General features: G+C 33.8%; 1 protein-coding gene and 1 pseudogene across 1 annotated transcript; one reads left to right on the forward strand and one right to left on the reverse strand.

The window, feature by feature from the left end:
- Window positions 1–13,607: 13,607 nt before the first annotated feature.
- On the reverse strand, window positions 13,608–16,220 carry LOC145571807 (subtilisin-like protease SBT1.5 pseudogene; annotated as a pseudogene).
- Window positions 16,221–22,187: 5,967 nt separating this feature from the next.
- Window positions 22,188–23,486, forward strand: LOC145570747 (E3 ubiquitin-protein ligase RSL1-like). Its single transcript, XM_081629893.1, has 2 exons — window positions 22,188–23,056; window positions 23,423–23,486. Exons 1-2 carry the CDS (start codon window positions 22,188–22,190, stop codon window positions 23,484–23,486), a joined length of 933 nt encoding a protein of 310 aa, XP_081486019.1.

The following is a 23,486-nucleotide window of genomic DNA, read 5'->3' on the forward strand; positions in this document are numbered from 1 at the left end:
TGGAATCTGGACAGGCACCCCAATCACTGTCAGAAAAAGCCTGTAGAGTAAGCTTAGCAGAACCTTTCAGCAGAATGCCTTGACCTTGTGTAGAAGCAACATACTTAAGAGTATGTAATAAAGCTTGAAAATGAGGAATCCTTGGAGACTGCATAAACTTGCTCAGAGTTTGGACAGTATATGACAAATCAGGTCTTGTATTTGTCAGGAAATTAAGTTTACCCACAAGACACCTATATAAGAGAGGATCATGAAACAAATCTCCCTCAGTTGAACTGAGTTTGAGTTTCTGAGGTAAAGGTGTAACAACCTTCCTATCCAGCTGCAAGGCAACACAATCCAGAAGGTCCTTAGTGAACTTCTGCTGAGTCATAGTAATACCATCAGTAGTATGACCAATCTCAATGCCAAGAAAGAAACTAAGAAAGCCAAGGTCTTTGATACTGAAAGTAGTATCAAGATGCTGCTTCAAACCAGAAATAGTGATAGGATCTGTACCAGTAATTATCATATCATCCACATATACAGCCACCAAAGTAATATGAACCCCAGCTTTCTTGATGAAGAGAGAATAGTCATATTTAGATTGAACAAATCCCTGAGCAACTAACTCACCAAGCAACTTAGCAAACCACTGTCTAGATGCCTGTTTCAGGCCATACAAGGATTTCTGAAGTCTGCAGACTTTGTTACTTGGATTAGGAACCCCTTCTGGCAATTTCATGTACACTTATTCATGCAAATCTCCATAGAGAAATGCATTGTTTACATCCAGCTGGTAAACAGACCAATTCTTGCAGGCAGCCAAAGCTAGAATGCACCTTACAGTAGACATCTTAATGACAGGGGAAAATGTCTCTTGGTAGTCTATCCCCTCCTTCTGGGTATAACCCTTAGCAACCAGCCTAGCTTTGTATCTCCCCAAGGAACCATCTGACTTCAGTTTGACTTTATAGACCCACTTACAACCTATAGGTTTCTTGCCTGGAGGTAAATCAACCACATCCCAAGTATGATTCTTCTCCAAAGCTTCAAGCTCTTTCTGCATTGCCATCTGCCAATTTGGATCCATAGAAGCCTGCTTATATGAATCAGGTTCTGACAGAGAAGAAAAAGAAGCAATTAAGCACTTATGAGCAGATGGTAAATCATTAAAATGAACCAAATTGCACCAATGCTTGTTGATGCCTCTTCTAGAGGTAGAACAATCATAAGCACTCAAATAAGATGGTGTTTTAGTAGGCCTTGAGGATGTCCTTAGAGGAGGAAAATCAGTCAAATCCAGAATATTAGGATTATCAATTTGTGTTTGGGTATGAGAAGAAGTTTGAGATTGGGTTTGTGTTTGTGTTTGTGTTTGGGTTTGTGATTGTGTCTGAGGTTGGGTTTGTGGTTGAGTTTGAGGTTGGGTTTGTGTTTGAGTTTGAGGTGATGCTGAGGAAGGATCATCAGTAGACAAAGTAAACATATCAGGAAAATCATAGGAATGATTAAAAACAGTGTTTACAGGTAAGTAAATGTGGAAGGTGGAAGAAGAAGGTTGAGTTGGGGAATCAGAAAAATGATAGGGGAAGTGTTTTTCATGAAAAACAACATCCCTAGAAATCTGAATTTTCTTAGTATGTAAATTCAGAACCTTATATGCCTTTTGGTTTGGGGCATAACCAAGAAAGACACAAGTTTGGGCCCTAGGGTCAAACTTTGATCTGTTTTGCTTGATGGTAGAAGCAAAACACAGACAACCAAACACCTTGAGATGCTCAATATGTGGCCTAACCCTAAAAAGTTTCTCATATGGAGACACATTCTGCAAAACCTGAAGAGGCATTCTGTTCACCAAGTGAGCAGCACATAACAAACACTCTCCCCAATACTGAACAGGAACCTTAGACTGAAAGAACAAGGCTCTAGCTGTCTCCAAAAGATGTCTATGCTTTCTTTCCACTACCCCATTCTGTTGGGGTGTCTCAGTACAACTTTTCTGCACAATGATCCCTTTCCTATTGTAAAACTGTAACAATTCTCCTTCAGTTAATTCTCTTGCATTATCAGATCTTACACAAAGAACCATAGCACCAAATTGTGTATCAGCATAAGCCACAAAATCTTGCAAGATTTGAATAACATCAGATTTATACTTAATCAAATGAACCCATGTATTTCTTGAAAAATCATCTACAATTGTAAGAAACATATTAAAACCATTGTAGGTTGAGGTTTTATATGGCCCCCACACATCAACATGAAGTAACTCAAAAGGCTTCCTGGTCTTAATACTACTTACAGGAAAAGGGAGTCTTGTTTGCCTAGCAGCAGGACAAACCTGACATACACAATCATCTAAACAAGAATCTGTCAAATTGTCTTTGACAAGATGTAATCTAGAAAATGGCAAATGTCCAAATCTCAGATGCCAAAGTTTAGATTCCTCCTTGGCTTTATTCTTCAAACTTGCATCAAAGGAAGACACATGAGCAGCATGCTTATTAAAGACCTCTTCTAGCTTTCCAGAACTACCAGACTCCTGCTGAGCTCGAGTGCAGTAAAGACCATCTCTTAGTTCACCAAGAACTAGTGGTTGGGTCAGATGAAGCCCCTGAATAATACAAGTATTAGCTGTAAAACTCACACCACAGTCCATGTCTTTGCAAATCTTGTGTACAGAAATCAAATTGAATTGAAATCCTGGTACATGTAACACATCTTGCAAAAGAATGTCATCATTTAACCTCACTGTTCCTATATGTAAGATCTTAACCTTTTTACCATCAGGAATAGTAATAGTATTCTCTAGATCATTCATCAAGGTATAGGACTCAAAAAACCTTAAGTCATGACATATATGATCTGTTGCACCACTGTCTACAACCCATTTGCTACTGAAAGAAGCCATTAGACAAAATTTACCTGCAATAAAGGCATATCCACCATTCTGGTTATCAGCTTCCTCAACACTAGATGCTCCTTGCTTGCCTATATAAGCCAAATACTGATTATACTGATCAGTAGACATCTGAACTTGTAAATCTGAACGAACATCACCATTCTCATCACCATCAGTTTTAACAAAATTTGCTGTTCTGGCTTTATTAGCATTACTAGTCCATCCAGGAGGAAAACCATTCAATTTAAAGCACCTCTCTATTCCATGTCCTGCCATCTTACAGTGATCACAATACCAGTTTGAAAGTCTTTTCCCTGTCTGTAACCTTCCATTGAAAAACTGATTTCTGTTAGGCTGCACATTACTAGACCCATTATATTGTCTGTAACCCTTGTCTACTAGCTTATCAAAATACCTCCTCCTGTCTACAGCAAAAGCCATAGCTTCTGAATTCATACCTGCAGCAATTTGACTCACTTCCTTGTGCCTTTCTTCTTGCATGCACAACCTATGTGCTATGCTAATAGTAGGCAAAGGCTGCATCATGAGGATATTGGTTCTAACCATAGCAAACTTATCATCCAATTTCATCAAAAACATCATTAACCTCTGATCCTGTTGTGTTCTAAGTATTTTGTGAGTGACAGAACAAGTACAATTCCCACAAGAACAAACAGGCAACGGATTCTCACAATCAATTGCATCCCAAAGAGTCTTAATCCTAGTGAAAAACTCAGTAACTGGTTCATCTCTTCCTTGCTTAATGTCTACAAGTTCTTGCTGCAAGGAATACAACTGACTAACAGAGGTTTGTCCAAAACGTTCCTCTAAATCTTTCCAAATCTCATAAGCAGTCTTGTAAAACCATACACTCTTAGCAATTTTCTTATCTAAAGAAAATAAGAGCCAACCAACTACTAAATCATTACACCTCTGCCAAGCATTAGCAGTACTGTCTGTACTAGCAGGTTTAGGCACAGAACCATCTATGAAACCTAATTTGTTTCTAGACGAAATACCTAACATCATCGTCCTCTTCCAGTTATTGTAACCAGTTCCATCAAACAAATCATTCACTAACTTCGTGTTTGAATTATCAGAAGGATGAATATAGAACACACTACCAAGCACAATTGTAGGATCAACAGAATTTCCAGCAGCCATTTCAATTAAGAATTCAAAAAAAAACTCAATCGATTCTAACTAAGAATCAGACAAAATAATCGAATCAATCGATTCAAGAACATCAACAACCAAAATAATCAATCAATCACCAGATCAAGCAACATGCAACATCCTCAAAGCATTCAATCGAACAAGAGAATCAACAATCAAGGATCGACAAAAACTTCGCTAAAGATCGAAGAAATACCTCAAAAAAAACGATCGATAATCGATCAGAAAAACATCGAACACAAGCGCGGAAATCGCAAGCACCAGATCTTCAAGCTCTGATACCATGAGAAAACGCAGCAGCTGAACTTATCATTAAAGCTTAAAGCTCAAGCTAACTCCATTAATGGAGGTCGGAAAATACAGAGAGTATTTCTCAGCTCAAATGAAATGCTGAGTAGTTACAGGGAAAATGAATGAATAGTTCAGCCAACTAATTGTGGGCCTATTTATTACAAGTAGTTGAGGGTAATAAAAGCTATGCTGACTGTACTAAGCCATAACAGAATTTGTTATAACTGACTAAGCTGAGCTGGCAACCCACTATGCTCAATAATAATTAAAAATAAAATTATATTGGGTTAAAAATGAAATAAATCGAGAGTTTAAGCATAATTCCCTATATAGATAGTCTGAACAAAAAAATCATTGACTCTTTGATATTGAGCCATAAGAACATACCATAGACAAGGTCGAATAAGGGCTTGTTTGGTTCACTTTATTTTTGCTTATCTGATCTGGTCTGATTTGATCTAGTCTGATCTGATCGAATGTTAGATTTGACCAAACTTTGACCTCAAATATACGATAATCTATATGGAAAAAATATATCAAGTGGGGTCTTATTAGATTCGTAATAATGTGTATTTTATTAATATGTGTTTTTCATAATTTTTTATTGCGAAATTAAAGATATTGAGTGATAAAAAACTGCACATAAAACGATGATCTGATCTGAATTTATTTTTTCTGATTTGATATGAATTTATTTTTTTCTAAAATAAGTAAAAATAAGGTGAACTAAAAAGATATTAAACTACTTATATTATAGAGGCTGGGACAAATATTTTCTATTATTACTTCAAAACTAAACAAGAACTGAATTTTGTTAATACAGAAAATTTATGGCAGCTAGTAACCTATTTGGAGATGTACTTTCGGTTCCTATAATTAAGGCTATTAAGCTAGGCTTTGCAACAAGCTTAGCTTAGAACAACTCTCATGACAAGCTAATTGTCAAATTTAGCACCATCAACTAGATTTGTTTAGGATTGTCTTTTTTGTCCCTGCTAACTTGCTAAGTGTTTAATAGTGCATTACACTTGGTTGCCCCTCATTACAGTTAGGTATATGCTTTGTTAGGGTTGCTATTTTCGGTCCACAGGACCTCCAAAACATTATGCTTCATTTTCCTCCGTGGAAGGAAATCGATTCTGGTCTGTAACTAACTTATTGGCTATAGCCTAATGTTATATATTTCGTTATTTTAGTTTATGGTGAATTGCCTATATATATTAACCCCGGATCAAATTTATGCTTGTATATAATACTCTCATTGTCCAGAATTAGTATTTATGTTGATAGTGAACTTTAAAGTGTTCAAAGTAGTAAGTATTAATCTCCGAATCTAGTTAGATGGAGGGGAGAACTCTCCTACAAGCTTTACATGCATGATGCAACAACCAAAAAATGTACTCTTTTATAACAAATTAGTGTTAGTATACATAAATGTACAATAAGATCAAGGAGAGAGGGGAGGGGATAAGGGGGGACCGGAAAAAAAGTACAGTTAGATGAAGCGTAGGGGGAGGGGAGGGGGGGAACTCTGGACAAAGGAAATGAAACAAAATAGAGAATAGATAAAACAATCATTATTAATGATCCTCATTTTCTCTTAAATCATCTACTAAGAGTACATACAATACTACGTGACATATTGAATATTGATCAATAGAATTAACTCTGATTGAGGAGTTTTCATACAATAATCTAATATATACTTCGTATATAACAATGATTTATTTCAAAGTATGGGATGAGCAATAGAGATAATATTTTGTATATATATATATAGCTAGTGTGTGTAAAAGATTATTCATTATCCCAATATACTACAAGTATCATTTTATTTCATGCTAATTCATGCATATCTTTAGGTAGCTAGGTATCTTTGCACTACGCATGTAACTTTTATTTCATGTAGAAATCTCACTTTCCTATATATATTGCCTTAAGTATTTATTCCACACGCAGCAAAATGATTATATACTCTTCGATCAAACCTTTAATCATATACTTTCTTCCTTGTTATGGGTCGACGAATATCTTAGATTCTGTCACACAATCCCTTTGTTCTTTAGGTAAAAAAAAAAAAAAAAAAAAAAAAAAAAAGGCAGCACTCCCTTTTTCTGTCCTTAAAAACACCTAATGCATCTTATCGAATTATTGAATCATCTACGGTATTGGTATCTAACTAATTACTCGTATATTTCAACCATATATGTTGTACAATTTTAATATTTGTGCCAAACCGTACCCTATCATGTAATCTTAGCGAATTTAATTAAAATCAAAATAATAATAACAGTAATAATTATTATTAAAAATACTACATACGCTCCCATGGGAATGGGATTGTACGTAAACATCAATATACAATACATATACAATATAATATTCGTACAATCGTACATAAAACTATAAAAGCATAAAACTCCGTATAATTAATTAAAGCTAGAGCCTGAAGCTAGTCCACTTGTTATATGTACGTACTGTTTAACACAGAACATATGTTGTACTACGTATTTCTTAAATACCCATCTACTCAATCGTCAACTTTGCCTCTCGAGCTAATAGAGTAAATATAAAATACGGTCCCTAAACTTTGCTAAAAGTTTGATTTTGGTCCCTATACTTTCAAAAGTCTGATTTTGGTCCCTCAATCACCAATGACTGGTGGTGGCTAGTACAATGAGTCAGCAAAATTTTGAGACCTTGCCTTATTTTATTGCTGACTGGACCATAGTTTAGGGACTTCTAATGCTGACTGGACCATAGTTTAGGGACTTCTAATGCTGACTGGACCAAAGTTTAGGGACTTTGCCTTTTTTTTTTCCCAATTGCTACTAAATATGTTAATTAACTATATATACCCTTAATTAATCTAATACTATTATTTCCCTTCAAAAAAAATCTAATACTATTATTTTATTTCTCTATCTAATATTGAATTTTTTTAATTTCCCACATTAATTTTAATAATTTTATGTTTCTCTCTCCTCAACTTCTTACCTTCCCCATTTTTAAAGCTCCATCACCGTACATATCCAACCCACTTTCACCAACACCACCCTCTCCCACCGAAAAGAACCTAAACCCCCACCAAAACCACCAAATTCCCCATTGTACTACTCCCACTAAAATCACCCAAAACCTAGTCACTCCCTACGAAAACCACCAAAACCCCCCAACACCATCAACGAACCACCAACATTGCTGCCATCAGAAACGAAACACCAAAACCATCAACACCCCAACCAAAAACCACCAAAACCTCTATCACTCTCACTAAAACCATCATCACTCGCATTGAGATTGACCAATACCCCCACCATTCTCAGCGAAAACCACCTACAACGCCACCACTCTCCCCGAAAACCACGCACCACTTCTAGATTTTCAAGCTTCTAAGTTACCAATGCATCCAGATCTATAACCTATAAAATTATAAGTATATATTATATTATCCAAATTTCAAGGTGGTGATCGTCTCGTGAACTTGACATGGGTTAATCCTTTATTTTTTTTCTTAAATTCAAAACTAATTGTTTTCGATTTGATTTTTTTTTTTAATTTTGGTTTTTTTAATTAGTTGTAAGACAGTTGTGGTGTAATGATGGTGATGGTGATGGTGGTGGTTTATGTAGTGGCGGTGGATGTGGTGGTGGAGGTTACTATTGTGGTTTTATTTTTGGGGCAAAGCGAAGACCAAAGCACATCGTTTTATTTTTGTGGTGTTTTATTACGACATGTCTTGCTGAGTCTCTAAACTTTCCCCTTAAAAAATATGCTAAGGTCCCTAAACTTTCACCATTCTTAATATAAAGTGACATGTGATATGGGCAAAGTCCCTAAACTTTCCCCTTCATTTGACAACTCAGCAATTTAGTCCCTAAACTTTGCCTAGTCATTAATTTTTTCGCCGAAATAAGTGTTTAGTAGTGGTGGAGGGACCAAAATCAGACTTTTAAAAGTTAAGGGATCTAAATCAAACTTATACCAAAGTTTAGAGACCGTATTTGATCCTTACTCCGAGCTAACATACAATATTATATAAATCAGCTTTATTTAGGTTGTATAGAAATTTGAAGCACTTAAATTTACGTGTCCTAAGTCAATGATTATCAATAAGTATTGCTACTGCAAGTTGGACACTTGAACCTATGCGTGTCACATCTTTTAATTTGCAATTCTTATCTTTAATTTTCCTATGACATATTCTTCTTTTCTGTTTATTTATTCGTTTTTTTGGTTTAATAGTAGTTGGTTAGATGAGATTGGCGTTGTAACGCTATTAATTTTATGAGAAAAAGATAGATTATTACCCAAAATGTATATACTATGTGCAACTATCTAACTTCAATCATACTTCTAGGGAAAAATTAATAAACTATTACTATGCAATGTAATTTAATCATGGGATCCATCATATACTTCTATTAAGATGCGTGTATGGGTCCAATGTCCAAGAGTACAAGTGGGCAACTTGATATAGTACGTCAGTACGTGGCCTGGTTCTTTAAGTTGATAGAATTTTCTTTTTTACCATGGAATTATTTGAGTTTATCCAATGTCGATATTCGACATTTAACTATCTACTTTCTGGTTTATAAATTGAAACAATTATACATAGAGGAAATATATATATATATATATATATATATATATATATATATATATATATATTTCCTCCGTTCTATTAATACTGTAACAATGGACCTTTTGTACTATTCATTATTCATGTTTGACAATGTAATATAATTTATATGTTAAGCTACATATAGTTATGCGAGATCTTGTTGGATTCGTCTAAAAAAAAACTTTTACAATATCAACATTTTATAATTTTTACTCTTACACAATTATAGATATTTAGCATATAAAATGTGCTTTAGAATACGTGATTTCATTTTTGTTGCAATATTGATAGAACGGAGTACGTATATTTTTATGTATATTTTATATTTTTATTTATTTATTTATTTTGTATAAAGATTAAAGAGCGAGTTGAGTCATACAGATAATTGATGTAGCTACAGCTACACTGAGTCCACCTACCCAAAAATTAATATATAGGGAGTATTTGCTAATAATTTGTATGAAACTTTAAAATACTTGCATAATATTTCTTAAAACTTATATCTAAATTATAAAAATTGAGATGTTCGCTGTATAAAATGTCTTATAACTTATATCCTTTTCATTGTAATGCGTGGTTCCTGTAGGCGGATGCACGATCCGCATGGTGCATCCCTTTAAAAAAAAAAAGGCGGAAAGAACATTGTATAGAAATATAAAAAATATTTAGTTAAAGTGAAAAAAACATGTCATAGAATTGTAAAGAACATTATATAAAAATGTAAAGAACATTCAGTTAAAGTGAAAAGAACATATTATATAATGTTAAATAATGTTTTTTGAAATGTTTATTACATTAAATTATCATTATAGGTGATCAAAAATTCGGGTCGAGCCGGATCTTAACATAATATCTTGTGCCCAAACCCGGAAAATATAGCAGGCTTTTCGGGCTTTTTTCTGGTCGGGTTTGAATTTTTAACTAAAAATGCATTTTTAGGCTTGCCCAAACCTGCCTTATTTTCAGGCCAGATTGGGCCGGGCTAAAGTTGACCACCTCTAATTATCATGTTCTTTATTAATATTTCGGATGTTCTTTAGATATATATATAAAAACGTAAAGTTTGATTTTTTTTTTTACAAAATAGCTATATGTTCTTTACAAAACAACTATATGTTCATTACAATACAATTATATGTGATGTTCTTTATAAAATAACTAGATGTTCTTTATAAAATAACGGTATGTTTTCTATTGAACAATTAAATACTCATTCCACCTTTTTAAAAAGAAAACGGATGCACGGAACATTGTACATCCGCCTTTATGGAAAAAATTTCACTTTTATTGTGAATTCGATTTACATAATATCTTCCTATAGAGCCTAGATAGATCATGCAACGATAGATTTAACAGCTAATTTATGAGGTTGACATGGATAACCAGATTCACCGTATCGGTCAATTAGTCAATTTTAGAGAAAAACATACGAGTATTAGTCACTAACTCACTTACACGAAAGCAACGGCTTCGTTTTAGCCAAAAAAACGTACGGAAAACCTAGAAAAAGCCAAACTCGTTTTAGGAAAGGTCACACGCCCTTCAACTTTGGTTATATCCATTTGTCTATGCTAATTTGCCAACAAAAAGTCACTGACTAAGGAATCCATTTGTACTATTTTAAAATATATTACAAGAAAAGTTTTTATTTTTTTTATTTTTTTGGATTTTAAAATGTGTTTCTTGGTTTTTGCACATATAGGTTTGTAAATTAATCAATCTAGATAATGATAATTATGAAAAATCATATGTTATGTTTGAATTTGACAAACTTCAGATATCTCATTCTGACATGAATGTATTAAATGGATTTGGAATTTAGAACTATATATCTTCTAGTTTACATTTGAATGTGTTTATGTGCTCCATACAATTTAGTTGACAAATCACTCTAGGTTATATAGAACCTATATTGAGAAGGTACTTTCGAAAACTAATATTGCACACGAATTGAATGTTTCTGGTTTGGCCAAACCAAGAATGTGACAAACCACGCATGTTGATTACACAATTAAGACTTGATGTTCGTTTGCGCAATACAAGGTATGCAATAGAAAATGCTTTTAGGAAAATAATTAAGAATACTTTTCGTATTCTTTTTATTTTACGACACTTTATTATTTATAATTAGTGTTCGGCCCAGGCGTTGCTCCGGGTGTTACTTTGAATATTGTTTTTTGAGCTTGAAATAATTTTTTTTTAATTATCAATAAATTATAATAATACAATGACAATAATAAATAGGCTTGAATAATTTTGCTTTTATTTTTAATATGTATTTATATATTTATGTGCATAGATAAAATATGATTAGTTTCTACCTTAGACGGTAATAAGTTGGTCTACAAAAATATTCTAGACATACATGTGACATATTGAATGATGATATGGCATTATGCTGATGCAAAAATCCATATTTCAAAGTTGTATGATAGCAACTTTAGTAAAATATTTTACTACTATATTTATAAAAAGAAATATCATGCTAGATTAGCCTCAATATCTAAAATATCACTAAAATTAAAGACCAAAACAGTGAGTTTGTAAAAAAAAAAAAAAAGAAAAAAAAGACTCTCATAATTTGTCTCTTAAAAATTTGCATTGAATGCGAGAGGAGAGAGAAAATTTTATTAAAAGAAATAATTGGGTACATATTAAAAAGCCCAGGCATCATTGGATCCTACTAAAAGAGTTCAAAGGCCACAGTGGTCCGATCACAAAGCTCCCTAACAAGCTTATCTGACCACATGGCTTTCCATCAATTGCAGCCTTAAATTAGGCCCATATTCTATGGTACATATGTATGCTATGATGCTGATGACTTGATGGGCCATTTCATTTTAGTATTTTTCATTTTTAATAAGCCATCACTGCATTTGGTAAGCTGACCCATACCCGATTTAACTCGAACTCTACCCAAAATCATTTCTCTCCATAATCTATACCCATTCCCGACCCGATTCAGTAACAAGTTTTGTTTTGTTTTGTTTTGTTTTTTGTTTTTTGTTTTTTTTTTCTTTCCTTTTTTTATAATGATCAATTTATTAAAATTACATATTGTCAATAGAATCAAAATGATCCGATTGTTGTCTCTACTTATCACTATTTTAGATTTTCAGTGCTACATATTATGTGGCATGTAACATTTTTTTTTTATTTTTTTTTTTATTTTAAATATAGTACTTGTAAGTGTTAGAAAAATTGTTCAGTATGGGCCTCTTGATCCTGGTTTTGGCCCAGCCCTTTACTAGCTACATAGTATAATTATATATTTTCAAAAAAAAAAAAAAAAAAAAAAAAATTAAGGTAAGAAAAGGAAAACATTAGCTACATTGCCTAAATTTATCTATTACTGTCTTCTATAAAACTTGATGTTTGAGAAATATTTGGAAGATATACAACTCAGTCGAATGGGTTAGAATGCTAGATAAATAGTTAAAATTCAACCTATAAATGTAATTTGTATTTTTAATATGCCTCTTTTGCACATCATGCTCATTAGATGAGAAAGAAGGTTAACTTAATCAATGTAATAAGTAAAAGTAGACAGAAATAAACTTACCACTGTATAATGTACTTGTTTTAATGTGTAAATTCCATTACATTAAGTAAATAAGGAAAAAAAAAAATACAGTTTTTTTTTTTTTTTTTTTTTAGTCTTTCCAAAATGAAGATACAATTAAAAAAAACAAGGGTGAGACATGTAAGGTCTACTTCTTAAATGTGAATCTAGGCCCCCTTTACCAAAGTGACAGCAATTATTGGTCCTTTGTTTTACTGAAAATAGTTACATGAAAGGTTAGATTTAGAGCGTAGGCCCCCTTTTACCAGTTTATCAGGAATAAAGATGCTAGAAACAACAATATCATAAAAGTTCATACCAATCATACTGTTAAACCTGTTAATTAATGGATAACTATTACTGGATCGTACTACTTTAATATAATAACAGCTTTAAGATATGCTTACTACTAATTACTTTGACACTTCAAAAAAGTTGGAATTTTGAATATTCAAACTTCTATTGTCCATGTTTTCTTCTAGTTTCTATTGTCTTGGTTCAGTGGACCTCCTCCTGTCTTCTGATTAATGAAAACCCAATACTCTGATAAAGGATTTCATATATAGTTTGTTATTTGGCCTTTGTACTGAACACTTCAGCGCGGCAGTGCCTGGTACTCGAACATTGGCTCGAGGCATTTTCTCTACCTTTTTAAATACAGTTTAATCACTACTCCGTATAAGAGTAAAGGTATAAACATTTCGTCCCTTATTATTTGCGTAATTGTTACTGTATGCAAGGAGACTTTACGCATATAAGTTAGTACTGGTGTTAAGAGTTTTGGTCCTCAAACTATGATATTTGTTATTAATGCTAGTACTAGTTTATTCACATGCAATGCTAAGCCAAATAATGTTGTTTTGTTCCAGCAGAAGAAGCCAGCCAATACTCCACTCCACCAAACTTACCACTGCTACATAACCATCAACAGATTTATTTGCACAAAAAACAAAGCTCCATTAAATTCAATACTAACACATGAAACCCACAGTATTTTGTTTTTTCCTATGTTTTGTTTTTGCTGTCTCTTCTAATCAATTTTATACACTTATAAAAAAGAAGCTTAATAATTATACTTGTACAAAATTCATATACTAATAATATTATAGATTCTGTTACAACATTCAAGATACTCGGTCCTCTTCATTCACTTGTTTTCTGAAGTGGAAAACACCCTGCTGAGATTCTCATAATTGTACTCACTCAAACTCACACTCCCATTTTTTTTTTTTTACATAAAAAGTTCTATGATTCTGAGCCAAAAATATTACTTAAGAATGTTACATTTAACAAGAACTGCTACAAATACCTATAGTGGTTGTTGCATTGTTACAACTAAAGGACTTGTGACAGTATGCTTTCCATCAGACCATATTATTGCACCACTTCTTGTGTTGGATGATCCTGCTGATAGTGGTATGGCCTCGACTTGAACCCGAACCAAGAAGTTTAGTTTCTGACCAACACGTCGAAAACTGAGCTGCTCAGGTTCCACGGTCACATTGGTGCCCGTGGGTGGGAAGATTTTAACCCGATAAACTGAGTTTGGATCCCCTACATTGGTGGCGATTCGGATTGAATGGCTAGACATCTTATGTTGTCCATATTGTACAAAAACGTATGAGATTGAGGGGTAATTTAAGTTACCCACATGACCTGCCCGTTTTGCACCTTGGCAATTGGCCTTTTTTGGGGCTATGAGCTCAATGTTGCTAGTTGTGTAATTGGAGTTGCAAAGGAAGTCTATGTAATCATAAGTTGTAAGGTCATAAACCAAACCTGGGTCCATGGCCTTTTGAGGGTGCACATGACCTGCCCCGAAATCCATCACCGTGGACTCGTTTCCGGTTGACTCGTCCCTCATGGTGCCACCTTGGTTGTCGAGGGTGTACGCCGTCGTCATCAAGGCGGACCGGATGGCGGCCGGGCTCCAATCGGGGTGGGCCGCTTTTAGCAAGGCCGCAAGGCCCGACACGTGCGGGCATGCCATCGACGTCCCCGACAATATATTAAACTCCGCCCTGCGCCGGTCCATGATCAAGCCCGATGGGCCAACCCGCTTGGTCCATGATGCCAATATATTCAACCCGGGCGCAATCAAGTCCGGCTTGAGGATCTCCGGTGTTTCCGGGTTCGGCCCACGGGCCGAGAATGCGGCCACCACCGGGGCGGGCCGGACCCCAACCCGGGTCCCTCGGAACACAATCGTCGCCACCGGCATAGCCGACCGCTTCAAATTATCGGCAATGTACCTTCGGATAACATCCCCGTTAGCGGCCCCGACAGAGGTAGCGGGCACCACGTGGCAATCAGCCACCAACCCTTCCCCATCAAACACAGCATTAGCTAAAATCATACCAACTCCTCCCGCTTCTTTCACCACCTCTCCTTTAGCCACTCTAGAATTAATCCCTCTATCACACAACACAATCTTACCTCTAACCAAATTCGGATCCAACGAACCTTCCAAACACAACGAAGCCGAATACCCTTGACCACCTCCACCACCACCCTCCCTACTACCCGCATACACAAGCGGGTACAACTTACCGGGCTCAAGCCCGTCGGGCCCTCTATAAACACTCACCCCAGAAACCCTCCTCCCATTTCCTAACACTACATCCGCAGGAAAATCCCTATCAATTGACCCTGCACCCACAGTAGTCACCCAAGGGGCTACATTCGTCACCGACGAGCCCCCAGGCCCACCGTTACCGGCCGAGGCCGATACGAAAACACCGCTTTGAACAGCCCTAAAAGCAGCAATTGCAATAGAATCAAGATAGTATGGAACTACTACACCACCAACTGACAATGATATAACATCAACACCATCTTTAACAGCTTCATCAAATGCCTTGAGAATATCCGAGTCGTAACACCCTGATGTCCAACATACTTTGTACACTGCCAACCTCGCCTTGGGAGCCATCCCCGCGGCAACCCCCTTAGCGTAGCCTAGGGTGTCCGCAGGGAAGACATACCTCCCTGCAACGATAGATGCAGTGTGTGTACCATGCCCGTCGGAATCCCTTGCAGAGTGAAACTCTGTCGAGCCATTCATCTTACCATTAGTGGCCTCGTACCCTTCAAAGAAAAACTTAGCCCCAATAATTTTTTTATTACAAGGGAAGTCACTAGGACAAAACCCACGCCATTTTGGAGGTATAGCATTTAGCCCACGGTCGTTAAAACTCGGGTGTTCGGGCCATATACCTGTGTCAATGACACCGATAACAAGGTCAGACCCAAAGTCAGACTCCTCAAGCAATGACGAGGTGTTAGTCGAGGAAGGTTCGAGGCCGAGGAAAAGAGGCGAGCGAGTGGTGTGAAGGGACCGGACTTGTTCAGGTATAAGCGAAAGAATGTGGAATTGTTTCGAGAGGATATCAGCATCAGCGTTAGTAAGCTGAGCGGAGAAGCCATGGAAAACGGTATCGTACGTATGAAGAACTTGTTTAGGAGGATGGGAGGATAATGAGTCTAAGGAAGCTTGATACCAGTGAAAGTGACTAGGGAAAATGGAGGGTTTAACATGGTGATTAACACTGATTATGAAGGTTCTTTGTTCAAGTTTTGAAGAGGTTGGAAATGAATGTATTGGGAGGGAAAAGAGGAGAGAGAAAATGGAGAGGAAAAAAAGCAGAGAGATTTGCATTTTTTTGGTTGGTATAAAGAAGAAATGAGGGTGCATGAATAATTTTGGGTTTATATGATGAGGGTGAAAGAAATTAGGAGAATTTGAGTAGTGTGGTGGACTGTGAAGTGGGGTTGAGTATAGTGTGATTGTTAATGGTAGGTGGGATCTTGTGTTTCCTTTTTAGTTGTTTTTAATCTTACTTTGGGTTTAACATTTTCACTTTCAAATAATTCTTGTGCCTTTTTGGCTCGAGTTTTCAACAGGTCGTGTTGTGACGTGTTTGAAATTAATTGTCATGTTAATAGTATGATTTAAATTAGAACAGTAACATTTAAAGTATTTAATAATATACATGGTATAATATGACAACTATATACAAGTATATAATGTACAGAGTAGCAATTTATGTACTGTGTATTAAGTTAGTGCTTTTCACCAATTTGTTGAATGTGGACAATTGGCTTGGTCTGTTTGTCCCGACGTTTCAAGAATGTTTTCAACAGAAAGTAGTTACTATGATACTGAAATTTTATATGCTTATCTAAATTACTCATGCATCTAATCTTGCTGAGCACTGCGCCACTGCTGGTGTGTAGTGTGTAATGCATCAGAGTGGCACTGTTAATTAATTAATTAATTATTACTAGGAAAATATTCATATTAGGACTACTTTGAACGATAATACTTTGTACTTCATAAATTACACGTATTCGTGGCCATCGTGGGAGTGTTAATACTCTGTACTTACATTAACACGAATTCATTCGTGAGAGTGATAATACTCTGTACTTCTTACATTAACACGAATTCATTCGTGGGAGTAACTTGTAGGTCTTGTACTAGATCACTCCTACAAATTTATAAGTTCTCATTAGGAATGGTTAATATTTTCAGAGAATATTCATCTTCTAGCAGTATGTATGAATTGTTTGATACATGCAGTATGAAATCATGGAAGAGGATTTCCTTTACTCCTCTTATTATTTGATTCTTGATTGAAACCTGGAAAAATTTGGCTAACTTTCTGTGAGAATATTCTTGTGAAATAACACGGGTGCAATTATCTACCTACAATTATTATGTTTGTTTTCATCCAGTCAGATATAGATGTGTAGTGTATGTCTAACATGTGAAGTTGTGAACACATATAAAACCAATTTACAATATTAGATACCATAACCCCTCCAAAATGGAAAAGGGGAAAAGAAAATAAATGATTATTCACTACTTCTTCCTACCCTACACAATACAATTGATTAAGATAAACTCGCTACAATATCACAGGTCATCTCTAACTCTACACACTGTATAAGTTAAGGCCACTAATTTTATATGTTAAGGCATGTTTTCATTTACTGAAATGAGCTGAGCTGAGCTGAACTGAACTGAGCTGAGCTGAGCTGAACTGAAATTAAGCCGAAGAGAACAGGCCCTTAGTCATTTTCTTTTTCTCTACGACAGTCTCAATTTCTATGTGGATTATCTTCCAAATAGAATCACTACGTGATAGAATTGGAGTTTAGGGTTGTGGAAATCGATAAATATTGAAATAAAAATAACCTACTTCAAATTAGTGGTTTCCACATAAGAAAAGAAAAAAAGTAATAAAAACTTTTATGGAGTGATTTACATTTACTACGGGCCTGTTCTCATTGACTGAACTCAGTTGAACTGAACTGAACTGAAATGAAAATTTTATAAAAGAAGGAAATTAAAAGCTGAACTGAACAGAACTAAACTGAAAATAATCGTATGAGAATAGGCCCTACGTAGTCCATTGAAAATAGAGGTTGGCTTAAGCACAAAAATTGCGCCAACAACAACAGATGAGACGACAGCTCACGTGCATAATGGAGTGATCTCAGTGACTGTGGTTACTGCTACACTACTAGCAAGTGGACTTATACAAACAAAATTCAGTAACTAATTTTATGTTGTTCACTTGTGTTGTGCCAATTTTCAATGATACTCGTAATACATACAGTGACACAGACTATACAGTATAAACCAGTTATTTTGGGATCATACATTTTGTCACTTCTCCTAATACTATTATTAATACAGTAATACTATTATACAAGTATCATTATTCCTCTTTCTAGCTTATATGTAAGAGTATGCCTTAATAATTCTCGCAATTGTATGTGTAAGCTAGCTAGCTATTAGTAGTCGATTACTCTGTAGTTGATAATGTTTTTACGATATTTTTAAAATTTGAGATTAGATTCCTACCTCTTGCACCAATAAATCAAAAAACAAAAACTTTATGGAGTGATGGTGCAAGAAATTACATTCTCATAATTCTTGTGAATGTTAAAATATCCCAATATTTTTTTGTTCGACTTTTTTGCATTTCCATAGCCTTGTTTGAGATCGACAACCCTTGAGTGTTGACTATTGACCATACTTTCACATGATATAATATTAATTGTAGGGCAACCATTAAGTAATGATGTTAAAAGATGAAGGAAAACTTAATTACAACTTTGGTGGTAGGACATGTAATATGATATGGGATACATAAAGACCCCATAATGCAATCATAATATTCCACTCATCATCATGGCTAATTGGCTAACCCATATTGCATGCATCTTTTTTTACCCTTCCAACTCAGTTTCACATCACGCCTTGTTCTCTATTTCATCATTCTTAATCCTTATTTCCCTCAACCTTCAATATAAGAGGTGACATTCAAATTAAAGCATTAAGGGTCTGTTCTGATTGACTGAACTGAACTGAATTGAACTGAATATTTTATGAGAGAAGGAAATTAAGAACTGAACTGAACTTATTGAAATTAAACTAAACTGAAAACAATCTAAAAAGAACAAGCCTTAAGTTTCCTAGTAAGTGGATACAATAAACACTTAAAAGTTTATGTGATTCTACTAATTTATATATGGCCATATTGATTTTATAAAAGCATGTATAGGTTTTATGCATGCTATAGAGAGAAGAGGAATATTTATATAAACACTTAAATTATGAACGTTTTTGTAATGGAAAGTGTTAAAAATATTAATATAGTAGGACTATTTGCAACTTAGCCAAGGAAGGTGACACTTTTGAATAATAACTAGTATTCATCTCGTGCGATGTACGGGTTAATTTTTTACTAATATATATTTTTAATTAAAGAATAATTGTACTATTTTATTTAGATTGTTCTTGGATTTTTGTAAAAAAAAAAATCAAAACATGTTAAATATGAATTACATTTTATTAGTAAAATAAAATACTACGTTAATGTAATGAAATACATTCTTTAAAAAAACAACAAAAAAGAATTTTAGAAAGAAATTTGGATAAAAAAAAATTGTACTCCGTAAATAAAGTTGAGAAAATTTACATTTGATTGCTCCCTTAAATTAATAAATTCAATACAAGGGTTAAAGAGAGGAATAGTAGAGAGAGGGAACATTGATAAAGAATAAAAAGTTGAGAAAAAGAAAAGATAAACTATTAATTTTTTATATAATTGAAAAATGATATGAAGTATAATGAAATTTAGAGGAACCAAGAGACACAAATGAAAATTGAGCATTGTAATTTTGAAGTGATTGGAAACATTTGGGATATAGAATAGATTATTATTATTATTATTTTACACTTTAGGTTGAAACAATTTTTTTTTTTTTTTTTTTTTTTTTTTTTTTTTTTTTTTTTTTTAAAGGAAAATCAGAAAAAACAAGTGTCCTTTAAACTTCCGGTTTTAAAATAGAACAATAATGTAATGCTTCCTCTGTTTTTGAATACTTGCTCCACTTTTCATTTTCGGCCATTTTTAAACACTTGATCCATTTTCTTAATTGGAAAACTTTTACAATATTTAATTTATTTCTCTCACCTAATGGACTCAACTTAAATCATATTTTATTAATTTCATATTCTTTCTCCTCCAATTTTCTTAACTACCTTTGTTTTTTACAATTTCTCCTCCATTTTCTCTTATTTTTAAAATCATATTCTACATTTTCTCTTGAATCATATTCTCTTATTCTTCTATCAACTCCACTATCTCCATTTTTTATAAAAAAATAGAGCAAACATTTAAAAATAGAGGGAGTACTTACATACTCCATGATAGTTAGGAAATGGCTGAATTTTGGAAGCTATTATCCCGGCCCAAATTCAAAAAAGTTAAATCCACAAACTAAAGCCCACAAAAGTTGCTACTTTTTGAGACTGTACAAAATACAAATATCCAAAAATACATTAATCTTCATGACCTAACCAAATTACCAAAGCTGAGAACCAAGCAAAAGCAAGGATATCAAACCACTACGCTTCTACGGGCTCTTTAAGCGTACCCTTCCCCTCGCATTTTGGGGTCTAAATGGTTAATTACAATCAGATTAACCTGAGCAAATTTTTGGCCCTATAAAACTTTCTTCTTACATGTCGAGAAATAATAGACAAAAACAAACCAAAGCTCTAATAAACATTTTATTTCTCAACAATTATACACTCCCTACTTTATGATCCTTATTTTAAAAAAGGGAACACTATGCTATTAGGTCATGTTCTGTTCACCTTATTTTCATTTATTTCAGGGTTAATAAGTTCAGATAAAAGTTAATAAGTTCAGATAAGTTCAAATAACATAAGTTCAGGAAAAATAACTTCAGATAAGTTGTAATAAGGGTTAGGCCCTATTTTGTTCACTTTATTTCCACTTATTTTAGGGTTAATAAGTTCAAATAAGATCAGATAAGGGTTAATAAGTTCAAATAAGATAAGTTCAGGAAAAATAAGTTCAGATAAGTTGTGATAAGGGTTAATTAGGGCTACCCTAATTTAATTTATAACTAAAATAAGTTTTAATAAGGGTTAATAAGTTCAGATAAGATCAGATTAGTTAAGATAAGTTCAGATAAGTAAAAATCAGGTGAATAGAACACACCCTACCGTGTAATTTTTATAGTAGTGAAAATCACACAATATTCATATGCTCCGTATTTAATTATTTTTGTTCTTGATCATTTTCTTTAAATTAGAAAATGAAAATAATTCGAATTTATGTTACTAAAGTTATTTACTTATGAATACCTACATGTCGATAGATTTTTATTAAAAGGAAAAATTAAAGATATAGAGTACTTCCTCTTTTTTTTTTTTTTTTATAACCAACCGGTCAAATTTGCACATTTGTCGAGACACAACTTTGACCATCAATATTTTTAACCAGAGATAATAAAAATTATGAAAAAATTAATTATAAAAATAGACATTATAACAAATTCAAAAATATATTATAGGATCATATTTATATATTACGGAGTATATATTAGTAAAAAAAAAAATTAAATCAATGATAAGATATATATAGTGGAAAATCTCAACTATAGCTTATAAAAAAATGAAGAGTGTACAATTTAAAAGAGTCATATATATTGCTCCGGGAAAAACTAAAATTTGGAAATCCCTTAAACCGTTTAAGTACCTTTTGATTCTATCTAACCAACCAATACTATCAATGCTTCATCCTCATGTATTGATCTCAATATTGTCCCAAAAATCGTAATTCTATCTTTTTAGATTGTAACTAACAGTTTAAATTAATATCATTGATAATTTGACATTACCATATACTACGTATAAAAATCTGTTTAAAGTATTATCTCTTGGTCAAATCCAACGTATTCTATCAAAGATAATTAAAAAGAGCTAAGATTTCCACGAATTAACTCATAATAGCGGCCAAATACACTGGGAATCTAATATTGAATAACGTTGATAGGTTGAAGACTGTACATCTTTTTTACCCCAATTTTATTTCTCCAAAAATCTTGGGGAAACAAATTAAAAAACCAAAAATATTAAAAGCTGAAATTTGGAAAGCCTAAAAAAAACGTTTAAATTTCCTTTTTAATTAAACTTAACTAACCATTTCCAAGATATCAGTCAATTCAAATTTAATTACTATCAATACATGTTAATGTTAATACTAGTACTAATACTCAAACAAATTATTTTCTTCTTCCCTTAAAAATTGTAAAGTTTCTCAATGGCTTCTACAAATCTTGATCTTTATGTTGATGAAGCTTATCTTTTAGCTTTGATCAATGAAGAACCGATTCCGATATCGGATGAGAAATATGCAGAAGAATTACACCTTCAAGAAGCTCTTTACTCATCTTCATCAAATCCTTCAATTCAAGAAAATCATCCCCTGTTTAAAATCCCAAAAACAGAGGATGGTCTTTATTCATTTTCATCACTTCCTTCAATTCATGAAAATTTCCTGTTTAAAATCCCAAAAACAGAGGATGAAGAACAGAGCATGTTAGAAAACAGAGAAAGAGGTGAATCATCTGAAACTAAGCCCATTTTCTGTGGAATTTGCATGGATTACAAACTAAAAACAGAAATTTTCAATGGTTTAAACATTTGCAATCATAAATTTTGCACTGATTGTATAATCAAATACGTGGCGTCGAAGATTAGGGAAAATCATGAAATGGTGAATTGCCCTGATCCTAAGTGTAATCAAGCAATAGAACCAGATAATTGCAGTGCAATTTTACCTAAAGAAGTGTTTGTAAGGTGGGAAAATGTTTTATTTGAAGCAATGATTCCTGGGGGGCAGAAATTTTACTGTCCATATAAAAATTGCTCTGTTTTAATGGTGGATGATGGTGGAGTGGAGGTGAGGGAATCGGAGTGTCCGAGTTGCCGGAGATTGTTTTGTGCACGGTGTCAAGTGCCGTGGCACGACGGCGTAAGCTGCGAAGAGTTTCTTGAGCTGGGGAAAGATGAGAGGGAGAGAGAGGATATAATGGTGATGAAGCTTGCTAAGGATAAGTCATGGAGGAGATGCCCTAATTGTAAGATTTTTGTTGAGAAGAGTGATGGTTGTGTTCATATGACTTGCAGGTTAGTTTTCTAATTTTAAATATTAATATATAAATGTCTAATTTTATTCCTTATAAATAATAAATAGGAATATATAATTGGAATTTTAGATAAAACCTACTTGTTACTCCCATACTTTCTCAATTATTCATTTAAAATTACTTTCAATAATTTAGCTTCAACTTTTTATTTTGATTATAATATTGCATTATTAGAGATTCATTTCACCGAAGATCAATCAAAAAGGTATTATAGGAGATGAATATCGTTATTTTTATACTACTAATATCATAAGAATTATGAGGGGAGAAATATAAGTTCATTACTATGTAGGCCTAATATAAGAAGTATTAATTTAACTATTTTATTGTTTTTTTTTTTTTTCAGGTGTCACTATGAATTTTGCTATCAATGTGGAGATAAGTGGAGTAGTACCCATGTTCATGCTTAA

Source organism: Chenopodium album, chromosome 12, assembly GCF_948465745.1.
Source record: "Chenopodium album chromosome 12, dcCheAlbu1.1, whole genome shotgun sequence".
Taxonomy (NCBI): Eukaryota; Viridiplantae; Streptophyta; class Magnoliopsida; order Caryophyllales; family Amaranthaceae; genus Chenopodium; species Chenopodium album.